This window comes from Mchenga conophoros, linkage group LG6, assembly GCF_057382185.1.
Source record: "Mchenga conophoros isolate Kocher_MC1m ecotype Shallow Benthic linkage group LG6, M_conophoros_male_GT1.1, whole genome shotgun sequence".
Classification (NCBI taxonomy): domain Eukaryota; kingdom Metazoa; phylum Chordata; class Actinopteri; order Cichliformes; family Cichlidae; genus Mchenga; species Mchenga conophoros.
The window spans coordinates 129,265-148,641 of NC_140531.1; the positions used below are offsets into that span (position 1 = coordinate 129,265).

General features: G+C 39.7%; 2 protein-coding genes across 3 annotated transcripts; both read right to left on the reverse strand.

Moving 5' to 3' along the window:
• Positions 1-1,592: 1,592 nt before the first annotated feature.
• On the reverse strand, positions 1,593-3,115 carry LOC146571743 (serine protease 1-like). The gene is made up of 5 exons (XM_085278414.1): positions 3,044-3,115; positions 2,783-2,949; positions 2,271-2,332; positions 1,831-1,973; positions 1,593-1,751 (listed from the first exon to the last, which is right to left on the reverse strand). The coding sequence occupies exons 1-5, from the start codon at positions 3,113-3,115 to the stop codon at positions 1,593-1,595; spliced, it is 603 nt and encodes a 200-aa protein (XP_085134540.1).
• Positions 3,116-10,722: 7,607 nt separating this feature from the next.
• On the reverse strand, positions 10,723-17,819 carry LOC146571744 (F-BAR and double SH3 domains protein 2-like). Of its 2 annotated transcripts, none has more exons than XM_085278539.1 (5): positions 16,224-16,801; positions 14,229-14,312; positions 12,554-12,737; positions 12,324-12,469; positions 10,723-10,855 (listed from the first exon to the last, which is right to left on the reverse strand). In XM_085278539.1, exons 1-5 carry the CDS (start codon positions 16,323-16,325, stop codon positions 10,772-10,774), a joined length of 600 nt encoding a protein of 199 aa, XP_085134665.1. In that variant the 5' UTR covers positions 16,326-16,801; the 3' UTR covers positions 10,723-10,771. The 2 variants fall into 2 exon arrangements, with proteins under 2 accessions (XP_085134665.1, XP_085134664.1); XM_085278538.1 differs by lacking the exon at positions 10,723-10,855 and adding an exon at positions 17,656-17,819 and having other exon boundaries at positions 11,068-12,469; positions 16,224-16,319.
• Between the last annotated feature and the right edge of the window lie 1,558 nt (positions 17,820-19,377).

A 19,377-nucleotide genomic window follows, 5' to 3' on the forward strand; every position in this document is an offset into this window, starting at 1 on the left:
TTCTGCTATATCTCACCTGGCTGAGCTCTTGTAATTATTTTGTGATAAAACTTTTTCTATTTTGAGATCAAGATTCAAGTGGAAATCTTTGTGTGTCTGTCTCTCTCCCTTGGTTTCTGTAGAGGTACAGTGTGGGGGCGCCTGGATAAATGTTAAACAGAAGCTAGATGTAGTGTTCCTCCACTGTCCATTAAGGATATGAGGAAAAGAAATGGTCAAGAACAAAGTGTATGGTGTATTTATAAAAGAAAATGGCTTTTAAATTGTATACGGGCTTTTCAGGCACTGGCACCTAGGCTGTGGAACTCTCTGCCGTTGTCTTTACGCTGTCTAGACTCTACTGACTCCTTTAAAAAGCAGCTGAAGACATTTTTATACAAACGGGCTTTTAACTAATTTAATTAATTTTAACTTGTATGTCTGATCTTACTGTAAAGCACTTTGTGATTTTTATCTGTGAAATGTGCTATATAAATAAATTTTACTTACTTACTTACTTATACCAAAACCACCACCAGAAAGTCAACTACAACTTGTTACATAATCATCATGACTGTTGTATCAGTTTAACAGTTTATGGGTTGACTTCTTTCAGTTCATTCACTGTTTACATCATGAAGGGAAAACAAGGCAACAGGCTGAGAAATGAAGCTGTTGTGTGCCTTTGTGGCCACACGGGGGCAGTGCTGCATAAATAGTAGAATCTCTTCCTGGACACTTTTTCTAGACCTTTTTAAATGACTAATAAAGACAACAAAATGAATTACATCAGGATCTGATATGGTTTTGTTTTTTTGTTGAGCTTTATATATTTCAGAATGCCTAGAGTTTGTTTGTTTCCCATGTTTTGTGATACAGAACATCTCCTCTCAGACGGCTGTTGTCTCATAATGGGTCATTACCTGGTCTGATGGGGTGTTTGTTCCATTTATAAATCAAGCGATTGATTTGTAAAATGAGAGATGGCCTCTGACCTGCTGACTGGTGTCTGATCTTCTCTGCTCCCCTCAAATTTGACAACTACTCAGCTAATGTGATGGTGGACAGGAAGTCACTAAACCTGGGACTCTGGAAACACATTTCTAGGGATAAAAAGTTAATGTAGATCGTTTCAGGAGATAAATACGAAATAATCGATTTGCAAGTCAAATAACTGATTGATCAACTACAGAAACAAAATTGTACTTCATGTGTTTCACGAGCACAAATCTTCATCTGTAAAATAACAACTAAAGATGTCAGATATTTGTAGTGGAGTTAAATGTACCAATTTCCACTTAGAAGCAGCGGAGAAGAAGCCACAAATGTGATGGAAAGACCAAATAAAATAAAATAAAGTACAAATTCCTTACATTTGTACTTTACTGTAGTAATTGTACTTAATATCATCTGGCAAAAAGGACCCAACAACCTTCATGCAAACTTCACAGTTTCTGAACAACTGAATGATCTACTTGATGCCTGAAACTACATTGAAAACACACATGACGTATTTATATTTTAACAATCGAAAGTTCACATGTAGAAACAATTCACACCGAAGCAGCTTCTTGCAGAGCGGACTGTTTATTTTGAATGTTATTTTAATTTTATTATTTTCCATTACTCCGTGTAATGACTTGATTTATCCAACCAATGTAAGAGCAGACCTTCAGAGAAATAGTTGGTCCGGTACAGGCAGGTTCACAACCACCAACATGCACACCATGAATCTTGTTGTTTTTGGCCATCACTCCACCACCAGAATCACCCTGAGAGAGAAAACATAAATATTTTGTACCAAAAATCTGATAATGATACAGATAAAATGTTGGCAGCATGGTAACTCACCTTACATATGTCCACTCGAGGTTCTTTGTAACACATCGTGTTTCCATTTGGCCATAAGAATGTTGAATTACATGGATGGAGGTTAAGCTCACACTCAACAACATGCATCTTTGCACACTGGAGATGAGGCGGTTCATCAGGGACTAGAGAAAAAAGGAAAATAACAAATGCTACTGCATGTTTCATGCAAGGAAATCAGATATTGAAAGAAACATGCTTTGCCTCATTTCTGGAACAAAATGTGTTCTTTAAAAGAAGCTGAGCAGCATTTAAAAAGGAGGGAAATTGACAGTATATCCACAAAAAAATGAAATAAATACTTTATGTCATCACAGTTTTCAAATAAAATGAAAAGGTAACTATAACAGGCACACAAGACAAAATCAAAGTATAATATAAACTAAAAAATTGTGAAATAATCAAAACAATACTGGTCTTACGTTTGTTGTAGTTTACATCAACCGTATAGCCACCATGGCCTGCAATCTGAATGACATCCATCCTACAAATTAAAAAATAAATAAAATTCCATCTCCATGTCTGCAGGCTGAATATTTCCAGTTCACTCTAAGTCAGCTAATCTTTTCAGATTCAAACATTTTATTAAAACATTACATTTCCTTCCATTTCCTCATGCTCGTGTTTTATTGTCAGTTATTATAGATCATGGATGTAGCTCCTAAGCAGGTACCTAAAATCAAAACCAGAACCCTCTGCTCAATATTCAAGTCTCAGTTACATTATTGTTAATAAAGAAGCTCTGCAGTCACTAATGGGGGTTTGTAACTTCAAAAGCATGATGTCATTTTGTTCATAGACTACAGATGTTGCTACATTTTTTTTGCTCTTCCTGGAAGTTTAAAAAACCAACCAACTAAACAAGAAAAATACATATTATGTCAACATATTCCAGAATTCAAACTTTACACTTAAAAGGTTACTCAAAACTCACTTTTTGCGACATTTAGGGAAGACAACAGGCTTAATCTTATTCTCTGGTGGGTCGATTTTCAGAAGCATGATGTCATGTTTTCCTGTTTGGTCCTCAAAGATTTTGTGATCAATAATTGTCACCATTCTTCCTGGACCTGGATGAATTCCTATTATGCAGACATAGTCCTAAACAATGGAAATGGTAAAAGAACAAAATACCAGTAATGATTTTTGTCTCTGGACTGGTTTTTTTAAAATATGTGAAACAGTCATTTCTCACCATCCAGGTTGATCTTTCCAGCAGTGAGCTGCAGTTAGAACCCACTGGCTGTGGATCAGAGAGCCGCCACATAGATGATGGTAATGTGTTCCATGGGTCAGAGTTATGTGCACGTGATACAGACGATCATTTTTCTCACAGCTATGGTCGTGAAAGATTCTCTTGTGCAAATCCACCTCTGTGCACACCGTGAAACCTGAGAGAAGAGTAATATACTTACAGATGGTTGGCTTACCACCTGAACAACATATTGTGCAGCAACTATACTCGCAGTCCCAATTGTTCTGTTTCACAAACTCTTTGCCTTTTTCAGTGATATAGATGCAAAGCTCAGTGACAGTTATTTATTTGCTTCAGTAGCTCATTAGGGTCTGTCTCAAACTTTTTATAAAAGCAGTATAAAAAAAGCATGAAACATCAGTTGTTCAGTTAATGTGATATTGGCTCACTTGATATAACAATTTCTTTTCTTTTATTTGTCTTGTACATATCGTTATTGCACTTCCATAAGTGACAACATTGAACACCGATGTTTGACAGAAACGAATCCACAATGTCTCATTCACTCAGTACAAAACCTTGAGGCTGTTTTCCTGCCTTAGTGAACAAAGATATGAAATGCTATTTGATTATGAGTAAGCTCAAAATGAAGTTCATTGTTCTGTGACATACAGCTGTCTTACAGCCTTAAAACTTTTTGTGTGGGCCTCTTTCAGTGGTCACTTATTGCACTCTTAGTTGTTAATACTCAATATTCAGTTTTTCCCCATGCAGGTTAATCAGTCATGTTTGCATGGTTGTAAAATAAAAATATTCATTGTTAATTATTGATAATCAATAAGTACATAACCTAAGAAGTTGTTTCACATCCTCCTGAATCATATCTTGATATTGTTACCTTTTTAATAATAGCACAACTTTAATCAATTGAATTCTTTCACCTCAGGTGTCTATTTCCAAATCCACTCTAAGCTTCTTCAGAGCGGTTGGTGTGTGTGTGTCCAGGTGGCAAAGACCTTAAGGTCAGATTTGTGATATTTGGCTGTATAAATTAAAATATGCATACTATGTGATGTGATTGCAGAGAGATTCAGATGGTGCAAAAGGAGATTTAATGGTTCATTACCTGGACACAATTTAAACTACCATTTATCACAACTACCACCACCATCACCCAGGACCTGAAGTGGGAGCCCACCATCACCTCCGTCATTAAGAAAGCCCAGCAGAGGATGTACTTCCTGAGGCAGCTGAAGAAATTCAACCTGCCAACACGGACGATGACGCAATTCTACACTGCAATCATCGAGTCCATCCTCACCTCCTCCATCACTGTGTGGTACGCTGGAGCCACTATCAGGGACAAACAGAGACTGCAGCGTGTTGTGCGCTCTGCTGAGAAGGTGATTGGCTGCAGACTCCCATCTCTGCAGGACCTGTACACCTCCAGGACACTGGGGCGTGCAGCTCGGATCACAGCTGACCCTTCTCACCCTGGACACAGTCTGTTTGACCTGCTCCCCTCAGGCAGGAGGCTCCGGTCCATTCGCACCAAAACCTCTCGCCATAAGAACAGTTTCTTCCCCTCTGCTGTCGGACACATGAACAATAACCGTATGACTGTTCCCACCACTAACACATGACCCTACGCTGTGTTCACTGCATCATTCCATGTTTGGCACTGATCACCACCTGCACTCATGTATATATCATGTATATATCTATCTACTTAGCACTTTTAATTCTTACTCTTATTTTTATTTTCATGTCTATTTAAACGTAATTTATAACAGTATGTTTGCACTGAAGCACCGCAGCAATTTCCTAATGTTGTAAACCTGCTCAACATTTGGCAATAAAACCCTTTCTGATTTCTGAACTAGCTTGTAGCAGTATTTCTCTCTTTCTCTTTCTTTCCCACACATGCATGAGCGTGCAGTGGCGTGTGAGCACCTACAGAGTTAGTTTTTCGAATATATTTCAAATATGGACCCAAATGCAGAACTCAGGAGACAAAGGATGAACTCAAAGATCAGCTTCAATGCAGTAGCAAAAAATACAAAAACACAGTGGCAGGGCAGCAGCAGGGAAACTGGATACTAGCAAAACCAGGGAAACACTGAGGAAGGAAACAATACAGAGAGGGAGGACACAGCAACCAATTAAGACAAACTGAGGGAGTAAATACACAAGGAGCTCAGGACAAACAGGAGACACCTGGGAGGGCAGCTGAACCTAAATAAGAAAACGAGACAAGCGACGTAAAACTAAATAAAAACCACAAGAGACAACAGACTAACACAATAAGTAACTTGGTGTGCAAGAACAGAAACACAGACGTGACACAGAACGCAGGACAATGGAGGAAAATAAACTCACTGAACTATTTTTACAAATTACAAAAGGAGATAGTCTGAGAAATAAGCTCGAGGCTACAAAATTCAAAGTAACCAGAACAAACTAAGCATAAAGATGAAAGGTGAAAATTTAAATCACAAATAAACTAAGAAACAAATTGAAACTATTTAATAATAACAGCAGTATCTTGGGCTATGTCCACACGTACCCAGGTATTTTTGAAAACGCAGATTTTTCTATGCGTTCTATTCGTCCACACGTAAATGGCGTTTTCGGTCACTGAAAACGCAGATTTTTAAAAGCTCCTGCCAGGGTGGATATTTTTGAAAACTCAGTTTTTGCGTTTAAGTGTGGACGAGAAAAACGGAGAAAATGAAGAACGGTGTGAGGGCCGCATTTCGAGCAGCCTTCAAATTGGGCAGCCTTCTTGCGTCGCTGTGACCTAATCGGCCTAAAATGCGGCCTTTAAGGCTGCAGACCCTGAATTGGGATACAGCCTTAGGACTCAGTTCTGCTTCTATGTACCATCTTTGTTTACTCTTTCCCACCCAGGCTGACTTCTGATTGGCCAACATTTCTACACGGATAGGAATATAGCGCCACCTGCTGCTTTGGCATGTTCCTAGCAGCGTTTTCCTTTGTTTTTGGCTTTTACGTGTGGACGGGATTTTTAAAAAAAAACGAAAACGGAAAATCTCCGTTTTCAAAAATATCCGTGTACGTGTGGATGTAGCCTTGTTTTGTGTTTCTGGCTTCTAGGGATTCTAGAAGTGGAAAAATGTACTTGATGGAAGGAAGAGCAGTCATGCTGTCAAAATGTAAAGTAAAACATGAGTTGAATCTATTAATTTACCACACTTTTCTTATTTGGCCTTTCCATCATACTGTATCATAATGTGCTATTTCTTCTCTGCTGTGCTGAATTTCACAATAGAAGACGACCATTTGGCAGCCACTGTGCAGAGCTGTGGCCCAACTCCAAATGTGACCAGAGCTCTTATCCATCCATTTAGTGGGTTTATCAGCAGTGATCAGTCCCATAGATATGGGCTAGTCGGGCTTTCTACACCTGCTAGTCAGTTCAGAAGGTTGTTATCATCCATTCAGATGGAGGATCACTAACAGGAGGATGGGAAGACTCCAGAATCCATTCTCACTGATCTCCGGTGGATACGGCAGTGTTTACAAGTGAGATGATTTAAAGCATTTATAGAGTGACTATAAAAAGTCAGCGAGTCTGTGTCTGTGCTGAACCATTTAGAATCAGGTTTTGAGTCAGGCTGCATTGAGTGTGGGACTTAAAAGCATTAGGCTTGAAGATGGTATGAAAATCTCTACTTACCTTCTACGCTATATTTTTGTTACTGATTTATTAATACATTTTACATTGTTTCTTTTGTTTATCAGTAGAGAGAACACAGATTTCAGAGGCGCAAAGAGAAGCACTGTTGCTTCATACTTAATACTTTAAAGCTGCATTAGGGGAAGACAAGAAGCAGAAGTACTTCCAGGCACAGCCACAGTGAGGGAGCAGACACCTTACACTGAGTTCGGTGCTGGACCAAGGCCAGGAAGATCGTGAAGGACCTCAGCCATCCCAACAACAGACTGTTCTCTCTGTTGAGGTCAGGAAAGCGATTCCGCTCCCTGAAGACCAACACAGAGAGACTGAGGAGGAGCTTCTTCCCGCAGGCGATACGGTCTCTCAATCACACCACCACACAGTACTGACCCACACATACAGTTCTTACACACACACTGGACTTTCTGGACTTTGGTTTTGCACAACACTGGTCACTATATTCTTCATTTCCGGTTAATACTTGTACAGCTGCTGTTATTGTGTATATATTTATTTATATTTAGATTTCTTCATACATTCTTATATAGTTCTATATTGTGTATTTTGTTGTACAGTTATTTTATTTTCAACTTTAATTTATATATTTATCTTTATCTTATTCTTCCCAGTTAAATTTACCCTTCATTCTAATTTGTGTTGTACAGTTATTTCATTTTAACCTTAATTTATATTCTATTCCTTCCTAGTTAAATTTACCCTTTTTAATTTTTTCATATTTATTTCCTATCTTATCATAGCCTTTTCCTTTTTTTGTTTTCTTTAGGTCACGAGCAGTTGTCCAAGCATTTCACTACATATCGTACTGTGTATGACTGTGTACGTGACAAATAAAATTTGAATTTGTATTTGTATTTGAATTTGAGTTCAGAGAAGTCAGAATTTCAAGAAGCATCTGAAACAGCTCAGGTTTGGAAAGAAGCCTTTTATGTTGGGTGTTATAAAAAATATACACATATTTATAATAACAACTATAATATTATTATATATAGTAGTTATTCTCTTATTATTATAAATAAATATCAAACATTTCAGTTGATTTTCTATCACATATATTGTGTTAGCCCTGTGATAAACTGGCAGCCTGTCCTGCTTTTGCCCTGTGGCAGCTTCAACCTCCCACTGTCACGATCCTGGGTCTTTTTGACCCAGCGTTTTAAGTTTTAGTTTATTTTTGATGTTTATGGTTTATTTTTAAGTTCATCAGGTTATCTAAGCTCATTTGTTTATTTAGATTCCTCTTGTGTCTTCTACCCCTGTGTTTTAGTCTCCCTTTGCCCTCTTATGTTATCAAGTTTATATTGTCTTGTCTGCGTCTCATGTTTCCTGTTTTATTTTGAAGGTCTGTGTCCTATTTCAGTGTAGTCAGCTTTGCTTCCTTTGTCTCCTTATGTCAGAGTAGTGTCAGCTGTTTCCCCATGTGTTTCCACTTCCCCCTAATCACCCTTGTGTGTATTTATTCTGTGTGTTTCTGTTCATTCTTTGTCAGGTTGTCTGTTGTTCCATGTCTCCAGGAGTGTCCATGTTTATGTTTTTGCAACGTTCAAGGTTTTGTTCTTTGCATTTAGTTTTCCCAGTTTACTTCTAGTTAGGTTCTTTCTTGTGTGCATCTGCCTTTTGTTTTTGTACTCGTTTATCAGCCACATTAAACGGCTCGCTTTTAACCTGACCGTGTTTTACCCAGCAGACATTTATTTCAGTGACTCTTTTGAATTTAACGGACTTTGGATTATTTCCTGTGCAGGAGGAGGAGAAGGAGGCTATTCGGGCTCAGATGACCCGGATAGCCACGGCTAACCCAAGGTTTCTGGATTTTCTTGCCTGATGATTTAAAGAACTTTGTTACTGCCTCAACCTCAGTAGTAATATAACTAGTTTAGGAGCATTTCACTTTTCTTTTGTGCTCTGAAAGACACAGAGGCTAATAGTTTTTAAAACAGAGTACCACAAACAACATGTATCCCTTTAGAAATAAACTTTTCTTGTGATACTTCTAAAAACCACATTCTTAACTAGCCACAATAGCACTGTATCGACCCCCCAATGTTCCTTTAATACACAGGTGTCAAACTCTGGCCCGCAGCCTAATTACATTTGGCCCGCGAAGCCATACCAAATTACTATTAGAGCTGGCCTACTGGTATTATACAGCTAATATATATATTGTTTAGTATTAAGCTTTGCTTGTTCCATATTCAGGTTTCCAGCAAAACTTATTTGAGTCCATAAGAAAATATTCATTCTTATATCTGGAGGAAGATTTTTTTTTCAATAAATATTAATGTTAGCCCACGACTTTGTTCCAGTTTTGAATTTTGGCCCACTGTGTATTTGAGTTTGACACCCCTGCTTTAATACAACCTATAATTGTCTAGTAGCCACACAAACGCACTGCAACAGTAAGACTTGATGATTAGACAGAGGGGGTTACAGGTAGGGCCCCAACAGTCAGCAAAACAAGTCATAAAACAATAAAAGCTGCACACTTATCAAGAGCATCCCAGCACACACATCCCAACTGTAGTTCCATAGTTTCCACCTTTTTTCTTTACAAACTGCTCTTTTCATCTCTCCATGTCAGAGGTCAACTGAAACCAAGTCCACCTATATAAAAACACCCCATCAGACACACAGTATTTTCCTCAGCACTTCACAACTTTCGCAAGGTATATCGTTTTAACTTTTTTTTTCGGACCCCGGACACAGCGCTGTGAGGTAGTTAGCACACAATTTGGCCATGTAGAAAGCATCGTTTGTTTGGAACGCGTCATCACTGTTCATAAGAGTTTAATTTAATCAAACCTGATTTTAGGATCTACGTGGCTCCTCATCACTCGCCGATTCATCATTTTATTTAAATATCTGAATTTTCAGAATGGTGATCCAAGCGGGACACAGAGGCTGCTAGTTTTAACGCACCAGAATGCCGCAAATATAAATAAAAGTCTGACTATCCCGAGAGCCTAGCCGCAGCGACACCTTTCTTTCAAATGGATGCCTGCAGGTGCGTTGGAGCCGACTTTGCTACCCGCACAGAGCGTTTCTGACAGTCGGGCGCTGCTTATGCAATAAAGAAAAACAACAATACAGCATGTTTCTCTGCTCCAAGACATCCGCGGTCCTTTCACACGGTAAGCATGTCTGTTATACCCAGCGCATAAATGTCTGTATGTCAGCGCTGATTAAACCCTGTTTAAAAAAAAAGAAAGAAAAAAAGAAATGTTTACGTGGAGGCTGTTGGCTCATTGGTGTCAGATGAACTTTTTTTCAATCACTGCACTGAGGGCATTAAAATAAATACAGTAACCATCAAAAATAAGTTTTGTTGATAAAATACATTTCTTGAAACCGTCCATTGTTTTGTCCGAACTCTAAACACTGAATCCAATTTTCAAACTAAAAGCAGTGCTTTCAAAATTTACACTAAAGCAAAAAACCTACAAGAACAAAAAATAAACAAAATAAAATTATAGTACATAGTGACATGTGTTTTATTTCTCATAACACATCATTTCCATCTTGTCTTCAGTCCTGCATTTTTATACTTCTAAGACCAAAATGAAAACTAAACTCTTCATATTCACAAACACTATTTGTTTCAGGATTTCATCATGATTCATTTTCCATATGAGGCAGTGCTTTCAAATTACTTTTGAAGTAGTACAGAGAAATTACTCTTCTCCTCTTCTTTTAAATTGCATCAATATTTTCCAACTGAGCAGTAAAAGGACACGGAAGTCAAACATGAAGCATCAACGTGATGTTTAGATGTCGATTAATATTACAATAAGAGACTAAAATAACTCGCTTTGAACACTTCAGTTTTCTCTCTTGATGCTGCTGTTTGTTTCCTCCTCCACTTGTATTTTTCTGCACTTCAGTGAATGTGCATAGCGCCCTCTGTTGTATGTTTGGGAGAACTGCACTGCACTGTCATCAAATGAAACTGTGCAGAGGTGGAAAATGAGCAAAGGAAGCACATCAACTGAAGAAGCTTCTTGGATCAGAAGTTAAACATCATCCAGAACCTTAAAGAAGTAAAGTCGCTTTCTTTCCAGGCTCCTTAGACAACCATGACCTGGATGACTGAGAACCTACAAACACACATGAGCAGCAGTTTATTTAATGTGGACCTGAGCAGTGCCCAAACCAACAACCAAACAATTTTTATTGAACCCCACTTCAGCCAATCAGCAGTCTTTATCTGTTTCAGCATCAAACACAAACCACACCTTGAAGAGAGGTGACAAATCCACAAACACCTTCAAATGTAAACACACATCACACATGATGAACATGGATCCTAACATAGTTGATACTTTTTTTTGTAAAGCCTGATACTAAATGTGTGCAGGCCACCTGAACTGCTTCGTCTCGAGTGCCGCCCACTGGGTTGGTCACTAGAACTGTGTGTTGCCATCACTGGAGCCGTGGTTGGTCTTTTAGATTATTTAGACTGGGACTGTTTTTTGTTGATTAGGCGGCATGGTGTCCTGACGGCTGCCTCTGTTGTTTTTTTTCCCAGGAGGAGGAGAGTGGAGCACAGGTGGACAGCAGCCACGGAGCAGAGAGCACGGAGTTTTGGGTGAAGACATGACACAGGAGTCGAGGGAGCTCACTGGATTGTTGTGTTGTCTTATTTACTCCACTGTAAATAAAGAGCACTGTCCATCGCACGAGTCCTGCTTTTGGGTCCTCCTTCCCCACTTCACAAAGACTGAAACTAATTATACAGGTAATAATAAAGGAACCAAAAGTTCACATCTATAGCTTTAAATTTGGACAAATCTGTCAACACAACCATCATGAATAGAATAAAATACAAACAAACACTGAAACTAATGAAAAATTACACATGATATATGAACTGTGGAAACTAACTGAACAATAAAACTCAGAATAAACAAATTCAAACATTATATGAAAGGTATAAACTGATTTGCATCTTATTGATTTGCAGGCTCACTTTGCTCCAGGACTTGACGACTGGCCCAACCCGTACAGTCTTTGTCTCTTAATACTGAATGTTGAAAACTGATACTCATGGACACCTTATTTCAGCCTCTTTACTTTGCATAAGAGACCCAAAGCTTTACATCAACATGATGTTGTCTAGTGGACCAGCACGTCCATTACATGTTTTGCCGTTATTGCTGTTTGTTACGAGTTCAAATATTGAGGGTGAGCACAAAACAATAATGGTCCAGAAGAGCTTCGGTCAAACAATGATTTTAATGAACACGTGCGTGGGGAGATGAACACTGCCCACAGACAGCATCGATCTCCGCCCAATGATACACAAGCAGTTGTTTTATACCATCAGGGTTTACTTTTATGACGCCCCCTCATGCGTCAAGCAGATACAACACAGGCATAAGTTTCAAAACCACAAATGTTCTGTTGATGACTTTGGACACATTTAAAAGGACATCTTCTCCGTCTGGAGGCCAGGTGCTTCCTATTAATCTTCTAACTCTCGCTTATCTCCTGGAACAAACTGTCCCTTAGGCAGACACAATTTTGCAGTCACAAGCTTTTGCAAACTATTATTTGAACTCTTACACCAACAACGCCGTTAAACTCGCCCTCCCAGAAGCCATCGTCCTCGTGGGTCTCTCTGCTCAGGATGGGGATGATGGCGCCTTCTGGGAACGACAGCTCATCTTCCGTTTGTCCCGCGTAGTCGTACAAAGCCTTTGCGAATGAAACTGCAACACAGACAGTGGCAACGAGGGTATTAAACAAAGCAGGAAATCAAAACTCCGATATTATCTGGTGGAGGCGGATCTCACTCCTCGAGTCTCCGTTGACGGAGCCGGTTGGGAGTTCGGTTTCAGGTTCGGTGGAGTTGCTGGAGGAATGGGATCGGGCGTCCAGCGCGGCCAGCGACTGCAGCATGCTCAGCAGGCTGTTGGAGGAGGGCAGCTGCAGGTATTTCTCCGGGACGTAGCCCACCTGTCCGCTACGGTTTCTGGCCTGGAAACACAGACAATGCACACAGACGATGACAACAGCCAAAAATGTTTCAACAGGAAAACTCCTAATGAGAAAAAATAAAGTCAGATGTAAAGAGTAGGGCTGTAACAATATCACTGCATCGTCGCCAGAATTTAATAACAGCCACAAAGAGAATAATAGGAGAGCTTTTGTTCTCTCTTCCTGAATTAACGAGAAATCTAAAATCCTAAACAAGCCTCTGCTGAATTCATGAAGCTTGATTTCATGAACACCGGTGGCCTCCCCTGCCGCTGCTTACTTATTTTCATTCAGATTGAAAACACTCAGAGGTATTGGGATCTCTGTTGGGGCATGCTGTGGGGAATCACAGCACTAAAACAGATCTATATAAATGATATTGCTCACATTTTTATGTATGATTATATTCATTAAAATAAATACCCCATTAAAACACTATATCTGTATATGAAAAGATAATCACCTAAGTAAATATACATAAAATATTGGCTCAACACGTGGAACATTTGCACAAATGGCTCACAGGAAAGCCAGACTTACACAATAAACAAAAGTAAAACAGCAACAATGCACAATGTTCCTTCAGGGAAATGATCTGAAAACAACCACACACAAAGTACACAATGACTACACACCAGCAGCTCTGCAGAGGCGTTTATAAAAGAATGACTTCACACAATGATGGGAGCATCCACAGCTGACATTTCTACATTTAAGTAGACACCACTGACCACCCGAAAAATGTCCTCAAAGACTTCTCAAATTTTCTCCCAAAGGTCCAGGAGCAACTTTGTAACAGTCTGTGACAAACAAAGTGAAAATGATAACTAAGTAGCTGGGAGATCATCAAATTAACATTTTATATCCATGACCAGGTCACTCCGCAGATCTCAAACTGATCAAGAGTCCACGAACCGCTGTTAAAAAGCAGAAGCTGACAAACTGTGATCAAACCGGAGCGCTGCTGAGGCAGGATTGGATCACCATCAATCAGGATTTGGTCCAGATTTTCAGTAGCTGCACTTAAGGTATGAATTTAAAAACTGCCTCATTCATGAATTATTGCATTCACAAAACTTGGGTGCCATGCCCGCCCACCTGCCTGCCCGGCTGCGTGACGAGAATCTCCCATCAGCCCTTTACGGCTGCATGGCCAAAAAAGAAGCAGAGAACTGTGTATTTGTACATTTTTTGATTTGTCTTTATGTTCAGCAGAGCTTCTACCACCCAGGCCAACCTGACCTGCCTCAATGCACCGCACGCATTTTAGTTGAATTATTCTAATTCCTGAAGCCACATCAGTTCAACTGATCCCAGAGAAACACTAAAACGTCCAGTAGATAGTCTGTACCGGTGCGAGGTCTTATAAAAACTGAAACTAAATGTTTGTCAAACAGTCTAAGAGCCAGAGAGTGAACTAATACACAAACAACCAACCCTCAAACATGAGAGTGCATCTGCTACATAACTGTGTTTGTGTTATTTTTGTACCTTGACCCAGTCCTCCATGTCGCCATCATCGATGACCTCCAAGATTTCCTGCTCCTCGATGGTCAGCTCGTCTGGCTGAGAAGCCTGCAGACAGACAAACACGTTCATTCAAATTAAAGCTGCGATGTAACAGTTTAACCCATCTTCATTTCACCCGTGATGTATATTTTTCAAATACCGCCACACTGGTGAACGGACAAAAATGCTCACTGTGGCTTCAATAACATCAGCCAGAACACTGAAGAAAACACTGAGACCATGCATTTATACCACACTTTACTCAGGACTCAGGTAATATAAAAACAACTAATACTCCAAAGCAGCACAAAACTCAGACTTAAACTAGAATTTCTGTACAAATTCAAAGAGCAGGTGTTTTAAACCTGGACACAGAATCATTAGTGCCACAAAGTTTGGGAAAGTAAATCTAAATGGGGGTTAAACACGACTGGAACTGATAAAAACAGCCAAAACAAAAAGTGGCTTCACTTCAAAGTCAGAATTATAACTGGTATCCCAGTATTCGCTGCCTGTCTGTTGTCAGACGCATTTGTGTGACCATAAATACCACTTAAGTGGGAAAAGGAACTTCTGGTCATCTCTGCTTGGACTGCTGACTCAAGTGTCAAAAAATGATTTGATAGAGGAACTTGTATTGGAAAAAAGAGGAGCAGGGTATTGATCCCTGTTGATTTACCCGTCAGTCTACAGTCATAACTTTACCTATGACTAAAATCTGACACAAATGAGCATCTTCTGAAGGATGTCACCAGTCCTTCACCTGGTGACATGTTAAAGATCCACGTCCAATCCAAATATTTAATTAAAAGTGGAGTTTGTGCATTTATTTAGGAAGATAAACAGTCTGATAAAGTCGGAACAAACACGAGCTGGAAATAGTCCCACGGTGAGGAAATGAGACGACACATCTGTAAATAAAAACTAAAAATGGGAAAATAATCTAAGTTCCTGTGCAGGGCAAGGAGTACAGTACAAAGTTCACTGTTCTGCCTTCAGGCTCATAGTTCAGACTAACAAAGATAAAGACCAATCACGCAGGACTTATTATGTTTCCTGCTTTGACTTCTTACCCAGACTGTTCCATAATGTGTGTGCAGCACTTTTGGATTAAAATCTATTTAAATTAGTTGTTTATTTCAGTGCAGACAGATTATTGACACTCAAACAATGGAGCTACTTTGTCTGTTACTTACAATTTTTTAGAAAATTAGAACATTTTTCCTGCTTGTGTATCAATTTAGAGGAAAGGTCATCACCCAGCTTCTCAAGCTTCATACTCCAGTGATCATGAATGTCTAAAAAAAAAAAAATCTTTTCTGCATCTGGTATTGTTGAGATGTTTAACTCTGGACCAAAAAGGTGGATCTGCTCTGCCTAAAGCCGCTTTGAGCATCAAGGTCCTGAGCCGAGTCCAGTCCGGGCTTTTGTGGCCACGGCCAGCTCAGCTTTCAGGATGCCCGTGAGCTGCTTGTTCCACTCGTCTGATTTTGTATTGATTGTTGTCTAAACAAATTAATCTGTCATCTGTTGAGCTTTGTTCCACTTCTCAACAATCTCCTCTGATCTGTGTTCATTACAGCATTTTACCTGTGGTTTTCCAACCTGTGCAGTTCAAACCTGAAGGATCCACATTTCACTTCACTTTTCTGTAGAAATTGATTTTCCGGTAAACTGATTAACACCTCCTGCCAACTAAATTAGTCAAACACGAACCTTATTTTATGCTACAAAATTTGTATTAAAAGCAACCCAAACACTTTGAGATTTGGATTTTAATAGTTTCAAAAATTATTCTTCAAGTTTTTACTTGAACATTTTAGAGAAATCATGTTAAGTTCTAAATTTTAAGGTTGGGGATTTCATTCCATGCATAATAAATACGAGTTTATTTTCCCCAATAATCACTAAAAGCAATCGCATGTGATATTTTATGCATTTAATAATGAATAAAAAGAGAAAAACATCAGTATTTACCGTATCTGAGTCGACAGGCTGGAACATGAAGTCTGGTGCTTGCTGGAACGCCATGTTCTTCTGCACAAACAGCTGCTGGTGAAACTCCTGCAGAACCTGCATGCGTTTCAAGGGAACAGACAAAAATATACATATATACTTATTTAAGGTTTATCACAAGCTTACAAATCAGCCCATGTCTAAACCTGCATAATTAACACTTAGTAAAGCCTTTAGGGTTCAGGCTTGCTCCCTATTTAGTTTTAATTTCTTGCCCACATTTATTTCTATTTAAAATTAACTTTGAAAAAAAAAAAGACCTCCAGCTGAATGAATTGTGGCCAGTGATCCGTGTAGCTTTGGGCCACATTTATCATTTTTTATTTTCCATTACTCTGTCAGTTTATTTCTGTTGTATTAAGTTATGTGATTTGCTTATAAAATGAACCCAAATCAGCTTTTTATTATTTTAAACAAGTCAAATAAAAGAAAACGCCAATAACAATTAAGAGAATGACCATAAAGCCGTTTCTGGTTACTATCAGCTGATCTGAATGCTGATGACCACTCTGGTGTTTGTGGTCACAGCCTGACATTAAAAACGTATCACAGGCTCGAGTTCACCACCTGCCTATTTTCACACAGACTATTTTAACTCTCCAGCCCTGCTGAAAGCTTAAAGAGACAGTTAACAAATTACATAACATATCACTGTAAGTAACACAGGTGAAGGTACAAACAGTTTTAATTCTAATTTCAGGTTTTTTCTAAAGCCAGCTAAAGCAGCCGGGGACTGGACCACAACCTGGACCACAAAGCTCTCTGCCCACCCGAGGGAGGACGAAGTACCTGTGTGGATATTTTAAGCTGAACTCATGGGGCACAGCTATTAGCTGTTCTGGAAAACAAAGAAAACCTCCCCAGTACTGGTCCCAGGCTAGTAACTTTGGTCTTTTGAATTGTACTTAAGTTTGGCCCTCATCAAGAACCAGTTGCCTTGGGGAGACCATACCAGGGGACAGCATAGCTTCTCCTCCTCAACTGCGATCATTCACAGAAAGGAAAGGAGCCAGTGTAGGTGGTTTGACTGGCATCTGAAATAGGAGGCTCCAGAAATGTCTCCTAGACGCAGCTGGTAAGGGCAGACCAAACACACACTGGACACATTATGTATCTCGGCCGGCTCGCCGTGGTATCCCAGTATTCGCTGCCTGTCTGTTGTCAGACGCATTTGTGTGACCATAAATACCACTTAAGTGGGAAAAGGAACTTCTGGACATCTCTGCTTGGACTGCTGACTCAAGTGTCAAAAAATGATTTGATAGAGGAACTTGTATTGGAAAAAAGAGGAGCAGGGTATTGATCCCTGTTGATTTACCCGTCAGTCTACAGTCATACCTTTACCTATGACTAAAATCTGACACAAATGAGCATCTTCTGAAGGATGTCTGACCTCTGCCTTATAAACACGATGAAGAGCTGAGTTATTTGGAAAGCTACTCGTTTACACCGAAAGGCACCAGAGTGGCGGCTCACTGTTCTCCAGGAAGAGCAGGAGTAGGTGGCTGGGGAGGGGGACGTCTGGGCATCATGACCGGACTCAGATAAGCAGCAGAAAATAGATGGAAGGAAGTCAGGTTTAGTAATATCAGTTTTTATTCTTTAATCTTGTACACCGTATAAATGCCTAACATTTTAATCAGGCTTCCTGTAGAAACAAGATGCTGCTGCGTCTCTGCTCACATGGAGAGGCAGAGGTTGAGGTTGTGTGTGAGAAATATATTACTATGAATTACAAGGCTAACAATTACACCAAACTGCCAGGCTTGACACCATCTGAAAAGTAAAATGAGCATAAAATGAGCAGCTTACCCAAGCCAAGTTAAATAGTATCCCACAAGTAGCTCATTTTACTTTTGCTCCCCAACTTATTTAATCAACCAGCCACAGTGTGGAGCTGACATTCCAATCAAGCTTAATCAAACAATTAAGCTCTCTCTTTCATAGATATAAATAACTGCTGCTAGCTATGAGTTTAAGGAGTGAATAGTGAACTTCTTTTAATGGTGTGTTTAATTAATTTTATTTAATAACTTGTGACCTTTGAGTCCTTCCTTGCAAGAATTATGGCCAATGACGGAAATGTATGTATTACATTTAAATCAAATCAAATCACTTTTTATTGTCACATCACATGTGCAGGCACACTGGCACAGCACATGCGAGTGAAATTCTTGTGTGCGAGCCCCACAAGCAACAGAGATGTGCAAACACAACAACACAAACGAGCAAAATACAGAATGGTCAACCTGAAACTATAAATATATGTACAATATATAATAGTGTATGCATTTCTGGATGTGTATACTAAATATTTTCCTACGTGTGTGTGTGTGTGTGTGTGTGTGTGTGTGTGTGTGTGTGTGTGTGTGTGTGTATACACATTTTTACAAATTAAATAGTAAAAAAATAAAATAAAATAATAATAATAATAATAAAATATATAAAATATACAGAGTTGAATATGTGCAAAACAAGTGGCATTTATATACAGTGTGGAGTGCATAATGTTGAAGTTCCAGTAGTGAAGCTGAGGTGTCTATGACGTGTTCAGCAGTCTGATGGCCTGATGGAAGAAGCTGTCTCTCAGTCTGCTGGTACGGGACCGGATGCTGCAGAACCTCCTTCCTGATGGAAGCAGTCTGAACAGTTTATGGCTGGGGTGAACTGGAGTCCTTGATGATCCTCCCGCTTTCCTCAGGCACCGCTTCCTGTAGATGTCTTGGAGGGAGGGGAGCTCACCTCCAATTATCCGTTCAGAGCACCGCACTACTCGCTGGAGAGCTTTGCAGTTGTAGGCGGTGCTGTTGCCATACCAGGTGGTGATGCATCCAGTGAGGATGCTCTCAATGGCACAGTGATAGAAGGTCCTGAGGATGCGGGGGCTCATGCCGAATCTTTTTCAGTCTCCTGAGAAAGAAGAGGCGCTGCTGGGCCTTCTTCACTGTTTTGTTTGTGTGTACTGACCACTGTAAGATCCTCAGCCAGGTGTACTCCAAGGAACCGGAAGCTGCTCACTCTCTCCACAGCAGCGCCGTTGACTGGTGATGGGGGTGTGTACTTCTCTGCACCTCCGGAAGTCCACTATCAACTCCTTTGTCTTTTGCGCGTTGAG